The 9152-nt window shown below is 34.7% G+C and overlaps 2 protein-coding genes and 1 pseudogene across 2 annotated transcripts; 1 reads left to right on the forward strand and 2 right to left on the reverse strand.

The window, feature by feature from the left end:
• Positions 1 to 288: 288 nt before the first annotated feature.
• Positions 289 to 998, forward strand: LOC146133029 (uncharacterized). The gene is made up of 2 exons (XM_083397898.1): positions 289 to 513; positions 721 to 998. Exons 1-2 carry the CDS (start codon positions 322 to 324, stop codon positions 895 to 897), a joined length of 369 nt encoding a protein of 122 aa, XP_083254024.1. The 5' UTR covers positions 289 to 321; the 3' UTR covers positions 898 to 998.
• Positions 999 to 1309: 311 nt separating this feature from the next.
• LOC146133030 (THAP domain-containing protein 1 B-like) lies at positions 1310 to 5353 on the reverse strand. The gene is made up of 4 exons (XM_083397632.1): positions 5223 to 5353; positions 4513 to 4705; positions 2685 to 2906; positions 1310 to 1453 (listed from the first exon to the last, which is right to left on the reverse strand). Exons 1-4 carry the CDS (start codon positions 5351 to 5353, stop codon positions 1310 to 1312), a joined length of 690 nt encoding a protein of 229 aa, XP_083253758.1.
• Positions 5354 to 5662: 309 nt separating this feature from the next.
• LOC146133031 (uncharacterized) lies at positions 5663 to 8856 on the reverse strand (annotated as a pseudogene).
• Between the last annotated feature and the right edge of the window lie 296 nt (positions 8857 to 9152).

Below are 9152 nucleotides of genomic sequence, written 5' to 3' on the forward strand. Positions count from 1 at the left end.
CAAAGGAAAAAACGCAATAATTGAAAAATATTTAACAACAGTAGCAATAAACAAATAGTACAAATTTAAAACAACAAGTGAACATGTGATTAATAAAACTTATTGATTGTTAAATAAAACTAGCTTGCTAAGCTTTTTTCTCCCACTATTTTTTCAGAGGTTTTCTTTCCAAGATGGTACAGCCTTATCTTACTGTAGCACTTCGATACAACTTTGATCAGTTGAAAGACATGATTATCCATCATTGAACTGTCAAACATGTGACTATCTAAATCAGGAAATAATTGGGATGCATTAATACTGTGTAATACTGATGTTGCAATGGCATCTGGAATTCCTGTATTAATCGGTAATTTTCCACCAGAACATGCCAACAATCTTAAGAAGCATTTTTCGGTGTCAGAGCACACCCTAATTACACTTTCTGATGGTTTCATAAGACCTCCTCTGTCTTTGAATGTCAAAAAACTGGGTTGTGCTATCATTTTCTGGGAACCAAGTGCCAAGGAGCAGGTAAAACATGTTGTTTGTTTTTTTGCCATCTTTGCAACATACCCAGCTATGTATGTAATAGCTGCTTTTTTATATTCTGATAAAATTTTTATGTTTGGACTGTCACAGTAATCATGGTCTGTTAAAATGGGCAGACGTTCAATGAGGTCATATTTTTTAACTAATGCCACATCAGTTAACTTTACCTCCGTATAATTTGTTTTACAGGTGTCGCTTATTGCATCCAGAATTGTTGTTGAATCCTGGTTGGAGCAATTACCATTTGTACCTTTAATACAGCTTCTCATCAAAAGACGCTTGAAGGCTGCTGTGAACTGTTGTGCTGTTGGGTTATTATTGCAGCCACCAGCAGTTCGGACAGCACTGAAAAACAATTCTAGGTGATCTTGGCTAAACTTGTACATTAACAAATAACTTAGTGGAGCATTGGCTCTGCCTACTAAGTTATCGAACAAACCTTTTGTGCTCTGGATACAGGCTAAAAAACCAACAAAACCAGTTTTTTTTCTGGAAATGTGCATTGGAGTGCTGTCAGTTGTTTTTAACTGCATTATGTAAGTAAAACATTCTGAAAGAAAGGGATCCCATACAAACTTATTCGCAATCCGAAGGGCAGACTTAAAACCTTTGGCGAGGGGATTTCTTGAATTTAAAATGTCAAATAAACGATCAAACATTCGTAAGAACCTGACAGTTGGTGCACATCCCTTAATTTCCTTTAGTTTTAAATTCTCTGCACAATATTGGATGGCATCAGCCACACTAGAACTCAATGCCTGTGCTGCAAGGTTTACCTTCATTTTTTGCTGCTGCCATTTGCTGTGTGCCAGCTTGTTGCCCAAAAGTTGCCCAAACGCAAACCTTCATTTTGTTTGAGTTTTTGCAATGCAATAATGTATTGCCATTTGATTTTTCCTCCATCTCCATCTACCAAAATTCCCTAATCAGCAAAAGTATTTCGCACAAGTTTAAGCATATGGAAACATCAAGAGGAACATAAATCCGCTCGGTTTTGTTCGAGGGATGTTTAAAGTTTGCTGTTAAGCAACCTGGTATCATAGATACACCGAGTTCTCGTAACATAGTGAAATGACAAGAAGGACCGTCGCATGTCAGAGATACTACCTTTGCACCAGTGTATGAAACACGCTGAATACATATTTTGACGATGTTTGCATGCTCTGCACCACTTAAGCCATCTACAAAAAAATATGCACATGGCACCTTCCAACCACTATTAATACATACAACCATTAAAACGAGAACATCCTTCGCATATGGTAAAGAGTTGTCATCATAGAGACCATTTCCATGATCTACAAAACCACGAAACTTTTTACCATCCCAAGCAATATGTTTCCTAATAGACATCTCGTCAAATCGCGGGCCATAATATTTCTTTGATATACTTGGCGGGCCACATAAAGTAGTCAAAGCATCGTTGAAAAGTAATGTAATAATAAGACTGCTGGCAAAATGGTGCGCGCGAAGCGCGAAAAAATGCGTATTTGACAAAACAGAATACTGCATTTATAAGCGTAGAATGTTTTTTAACTAGATAGATTTGGCTAGAATTACACGATGGAAAGGTCCAGGGCGTTAACCTTTCCTCACAGTGAAATCCTGTGAAACAATATTTTCCCGAAGCGCTATATATTTCATCTTTCATTTACCTCAAAGTAGTGAAAATAGTAATTTATATAGGGTCGTACTTTTTATGTTATGTTTACTGGTCCATTGAAAAAACGTAAAACAAAACGCAAATGTAACCTACAAGTTCGTGTTGCCATTTTGGAAAAGTTCCATATAGGACGTACTACGACTTTCAAACCGGTCTAACACATACCAAAATTAGGCGTTCTTGCCACCCCTAGATTAAAACATTACAATACTTCAACAGTGCTTCGCGGGCCACAAAAAATGATGCCTCGGGCCACATGTGGCCCACGGGCCTGGGTTTGGACCACCCTGCTGGAATAAAATTGTAGAGTAAGTGCAAATGATTTTAAAGCTGCTGAATATTTAAATCCTTTGCCAGATTTTGTTTTTTTGATTCTTGTTAATAGTTCAAATGGTACCTCTGATAAACACTGCTTTAACATGTCTTCACAGCGAGTTGAAATTAAATTTTTATCCTTTAAAATTCTAATAATCCCCTTTAAAGAATTGACCTTCAATTTTAATCTTCTCGCTTTTTGTCTTGCAACTTTCATTTTCTTTTTTAATCGTATAATTTTTTCATTGCTTTCTTTCAATTTGTTCTCTTCGTTTTTTGAATAAATGTTCAAGCAGTAATTATGGTCATGTGTTATGTAGTTCTTGGGAATCTTAAGTTGGTTGGTTGATCCTAGCACTTGTAGTCTGGCATTTGGTAGTTTTCTTTCTTTTGTTTGCTAAAAAAAGTTTTACACTTTATTTAAACTTCAAGTGTGCTTTAGTTTACAATGTAGTTAATGTTCAATCTTAGGGTGCTTTAGTTTTTGTTTAAATAATATTTAATACATTTTGCTTAGGATACACAGTGGTGTGTCACAAATGTTTACTTTTTACATAGTATTTTTTAATGTTTAACTATAAATGTCGTTCATTGTAATACCCTAATTTGTTATATGGGTCATTCCACATTTAATTTAAAGTTTTTCAAAATTTTTGCACCCATCTTTCAAAGACCTCAAAGGGAAAATAATTTTGCAACAGACTCCAGCTATAGTGGCACTTTTAATTTTTATGGCTTGTCTAACTTTGACAAACTAAATCAATGGGTTCGAAAAAATTATATTTAGAAATAGCTAGATATTTTACAGGACAATCTAGAAAGTAATTAAATTAATCACTACATTTGTACAATGTACATTTGTACAAAATATAAATATTATTAGTCATATTGCCACATAAAGACCAGTGGTTCTCAGCCTTTTATAAGTCATGCCCCCTTTTATAAGTCAGGTCTCTGGACATACCGCAAACCAAAACAAAATGGTTTAACTAACTAAAAATGAAAATATGACATGTCTGTTGCCCCCTGAAGACTTCTTTGTGGCCCCCTGGGGCCTGAGGGACACATTTGAAAAATGCTCCTTTATTATTATGTGTATTTCATGAAACAAAACCATTTAATTGAAATTTTTTTATACCTAGTTAATAAATATTCAATATTAGTGAATATTTGAAATTTATAAATTAATAATCTGTGTTGGGTTTCCGGCTCTTTAAATTAAGCATGGAATGACTATCGAGGTAATTTTGAAGCTGATGCGAGGTTTCTAATAACTAAACTACTATAGTATAGTATAGTAATTTAGTTATTAGACATGTCTATCAGCTCTGATATTATCAGTATGGTATGTTTGTATCACCCGATCCGTTAGAAATCAGTGCATTTCTAAGCAAAAAGGTCTACGACAATCAGGGCATCCAATGGCAGAAAAGTCTATACTTTTAGACCTTGAGGTCCTGGCAATGCACTGATTTGGACCTTTAGGTAAACTCCCGGCGAAGATAAATTAAAAATATTCATTAAAAGTTCAGAAAAGATAACAAAAAATATGAGATAGGGTTAATAACACTTGACCCACCTAAACCCTAACGCTAACCCGAATCCTAACCCAAATAATGTGCGTTATTTTAATAATTCTTTAAATGCTGGGGAAAAAAGCCCAAACTCGGATGGTTTCTCGTCCATTGTATTTAAGATTATTACGTCACAAATTGATGTATTGGGGCCTGAAGCGTTATAATTATTAAATTATCGCACATTATTTGGGTTAGGGCGCTGGTTAGCGTTTGGGTTTGGTTGGGTCAGATATTGTTAACTTAATCTTCTTATGCACATTTCTTAATGCAAATTGGTGCATTGTCCAAGACCTCAAAGTCTAAAAGTCGGACTTTTTGATCGTTTGAATGCACTGATTGTCGTAGACCTTTTTGCTTAGAACTGCACTGATTTCTGACGGATGGGGTGTTTATATACATATATATATATAGAATGTATATATCTACCTTTTTTTTTTTTTTTTTTTTTTTTGGAAATTTTTTATGTCTGGTCGGAACCGCATCGCTGGCAAGTCGCACTTTATATCCAGTCCGAATTATTTTTTTCCCAGCAAAATGGTCGGAACACACCATCGAATGTTTAGTCGGCGCCCAATTGCTACGGTGAATGTTTGCCCCCCAAGATTTTTTCTTTCCTGATCTGCTGGAAATCTGTCAAGAGTACTATTACATAACTCATCTATAATAGAGAAATACTTCTAAAATTCTACGGAAGTGATTTGTAATAATTATATAGAAATTGATGTGACTTCTAAATGCTAATTACTAGTATTAAAACCTGTCTAATACTAACGACTTTAATCTGTCCTCATAGCTTATAGGTAACTAGTAACTGAAAGTTAAGCTAAATTAAGAACTAATATTTTCAATTAGCTAAGTGAGTAGGTAAACTAATATTCAATCTGCAACTATCTAAGCTAACTGCATTTATTAAAAGTATGTATATTTACAGGGCCAACTGATAATAAGCGTTGTTGCTCAAAAACAGTATTATCAACCAGCATAGTAAAGATGTACCAAATTGAAATACATCTACAACACTGACCAAGAAAACCATTTTCAAAGATTGGCTACACTACTACAGTTATTATGAGTTTTATAACCAGTAAGACAACACTCAAATTGGATATTTCTGACATCTATTATAATTATCATACTTATGAAAAGTTCTCGGAAATTTTCTCTTTAGGACTGTTTCTTCATCCGAGCTACCATCACTGTCACTTCTACTAGCTTTTTTGCGTTTGCGCTTTAGGCAACCAAACGCACAGCATTGCATGCCTGGCATTTTTATACTTTATTTGGATAGTTAAAGCAAAACTGGTCAACTGCAATACATATTCAAATATTATCATCAGCAGTCGATTCTCATTACCCATCTATAGTTGGGTAATACTAATTTACGGAATGATGAATGGTCAGAAATGTCGGAACGCTCAATAATTCAAGTGTTACCCCGTTAAAACAATTATTAAACCAACGCACAATATTTGGGTTACAGTGGGGGTTAGCGTTTGGGTGAAGGTGGGTCAAGTGTTATTATATTTAATAATAATACTGTGAGCGTTCCGACCATTTATCTTTCCATAAATTAGTGTTACCCATCTAGTTTGAATTTGTGAAAAATAGCTACTTCAAAAGTATTTATATACATGCCACTGTCAGTGCCTCCTAAGAAAAAAATAGACAGAAAATGGCCAATCTGTTCACGTTGTGCTCAAAATTACTATTAATAAATTTCTGGCTGGTAACTGTGTATACTCCAGAGTTTTACCAGCAGCTTCTCAATCAAAAACTAAGCTGAAAGGTTGGGTGGCATTGCAGTGGGAAAAAAATCATACTGACCTAGAATTATACCACAACGATGACCCGACAAAACTTTTTAAGGAATTGCAATTACTTAAAATTTCAGAAATATATAAATTAGAATTTGGGAAATTTATGCACAAATTCCACAGCAATGCTCTACCTCCCACATTTAACTCTTACTTTACTAAAATTTCTGATATACACGATCATGTTACTAGGTTAAAGGATACTAGGCAATTATTTTTACCTCGCACCAACACATCACTAGAGCAGAGATCACTTGGCTATTAAGGACCAGTGGTATGGGGAAATATTGATATCAATTTAAAATCATTATATATAGTGAAATGGGGCACCTTGACTGGTAAACCTGTTGGTTGTATCGGTGCCTCCTGGCATAATATTCTTATTGCATTTGTTGTTGTATTAACGTTATGTGCCAAAATAATAAAATTGAATTGAACGCACATAATTTGTGTTAGGGTGTGCGTTAGCGTTTTGGGTTAGGGTGGGTCAATAATGAATATAATAATACCTGACCCACCCAAATCCAAAGGCCAACTCGCACCCTAACCCAAATATTGTGCGTTGATTTAATAATTGTGGTAGGATTCTAGACCAGCGCCGTGCCTATATATTGAATATATATAGGCACGGGTTTCGTCGTTCTAAAAATGCCGATTTTTGCGTTAATTATACAGTATTAGGTTTTTTTCTCTTCCAAATGATTATGAGTATGGCTTGCAGCCTTAGAAACCATTAATTTTAAGTAATAAATGTTAATAAATAGTCGGAAAACGCTGTTACTAGCACCTTCCTCCATAAGCCGTAATGCAAAATTTACGCACTTTAGGACCTTTTCAAGATGGGGTTTCAGCCTTCTAATTGGCTTCAATTTTCAACCACTAGTTGCGCTATCCAGGGTTTATAGAGATCAGTGGATATATGCGAAATGACGTCACAGTTTCAACTCATGGAATAAAAACTCTTTGGTGTGACCATAGAGCACTAATACTAGAGAGGTAACTGATTGTTCACTCAAGCGTGAAATCAATCATAACTTTTCTTGTTTAGCAAAAAATACATATTTTTAAAACAATAAGGTAATAAACAACTTTATTCTTTGGAATAAAGTTTTAGTTTTGCAAAAATTATACAAATAAAGAATCGCGACACCTTTTTATTCGACCAGCCTCTGCAGACGCTTGGATGAAGCGTTGCCACGTGACCATTTTTCCTTGATTTTGCTGGTAATTGCATAGGACGTTTTAAAATTTTCTCAAAGTTTTCTCTAATAAATAAAAAGCAACCCCCCGGTAATTATTTTTTTGGATACAAAACATACCCCGAGTAGGTTTGGCCAAAATTCTCTTGTGTTCCCCAGGATGTTTGTTATTAACTTCATCCTACAAAAAGTACCTAATGTTACTAAAAGTACTGTATCATTATACTCAATAACTAAGTGGAGTACAAACTTTCCAATCTAATAGATATTTAAAAAAAACGTCTTGGAGCCAAACAAGTCTGGAATCTGCAGCTGTACGGATTGGATCCCTTGCATTGCATGTCACTATTTGAAACCACCTGTAAAAAACATTTAATAATACTGTCAACCACAAACCATTACACAAAGTAAATACTCACTTGTCAAATAGTAAAACAAATTCTGATGTTCCTTCGGATATTTTAACATCCTGAAGAAGTGCCTGGCCAACTGACCAACTCAAAACCTCTTTAGCAAATAAAACTCGCATCTAAAAGGATACAACCTCTTTAGCGCAACATAAATAAAATTAAAATTGATCTTCAGCCTAATTTTAAAAACAAACCTTATTATAAGAATTAAAATTCATATTTGTTTCTGATAGTTTAGTTTTATGCAAAGGGCGACTCTTTTCAATTTTGTGTAGCAATTGTATATGTGTCCACAGTATGTCATGTCCATTTTTGTGCATATACTTTCTCCCACCTGCTTTTGAGGCATACAGCGAGTTGCGTGCAGTCTAAACAAAAATAGTTGTATTTTAGCTGCAATTTAACATACTCATTGCTTTTGGCATTTGTTACATACCTTTAGGAGATGGCTTGTATCACTGCAAAGAAGTATTGGCTCATCATTGCAGGGATTTGGAGCTGAATATATGCTATTGTGTTCAGGTTGTCGTCCACTAATCAATTCAAAAAATTTCCGGTTAATGCTTGCTCCATCTGCTACTACTGCACGAACATGAACATTTTCTTTTTCACATATTCCAACTGCTTCCCAAAACATTGACACTAGTTGGAATGCTGGAGTTGTTGTTGTAGGCCACCAAGAAAGTGGCATTGAAATTTCCTTTTTAAAAGAGCGCACATAGAACACTAAATAATAATAAAAAACATGTTATTCACTAATTCATAATGACAAAAAATATTCTCAATATTTACTGCAGATATATGATGCTATAGTTTCTTCACAAGCTCTGTGACCATAATCTGTAAATCCAACCAATTTTCCATACTGGTAAACCAAATTTTCCTTTACTGATTGCCAAAATGAGTAAAAATTAGCTTTTTAAGATTTAAAAAACACAAAACTTAGAAAAGTACTTTTCATTTCATCAATAGTGATGAATGCATCAACAGGTCTAGTTAGCTTTGCTAGTTCCAAAAATATTTGTTTGTTTATGCCAGCTGAACCCGTTCCAGAGATCCTAAAATAATAAACCAATTATGGTATCTACTATACAGTTTAATTTTTGAAAAAATACCTATAATGGCGTAAAGTCTTTGCTGATGGAAGTACAAGTACTCCAGTCGTTGATAGATGTCTGTACGCAGCTGGAGATCGAGCATAAAGTTCAATTGCCCATCTGATAACATCAGGGTGATATTGATGACCATTTATTGTTCGGTTTGCATTGTTGTGTTGGTTTTCAAAAAAAATTTTTGCCATGCATTCATTTCTCCCACTTCTTTTTTAATTAAGTCCTAACAAATCATTTAACGTTTGATTTGTGGGTTTTAAGCACAATTAAAGAATATTTATTGCAAATATACAAACGACGACAATCAGTACTTACACAGGTACTTACGATACATACAATAAATTACCTCCGTATAACGTACGCGATCTGGACTCCACAATGAACAGTATGCAAGACTGTTATTTTTGGTCTAAAATGAAATCCCTTATATACAGCATTCCAGCTGGCGGTAATTAAATATCGTGACAATGCGGTTCGGCGACGCAACAAAAAACAAGAAATTTCGGAAACACGATCAGCAATATGCTGTTA

The sequence above is a fragment of the Ascidiella aspersa genome, chromosome 9 (genome assembly GCF_963924565.1).
Source record: "Ascidiella aspersa chromosome 9, kaAscAspe10.2, whole genome shotgun sequence".
Classification (NCBI taxonomy): Eukaryota; Metazoa; Chordata; class Ascidiacea; order Phlebobranchia; family Ascidiidae; genus Ascidiella; species Ascidiella aspersa.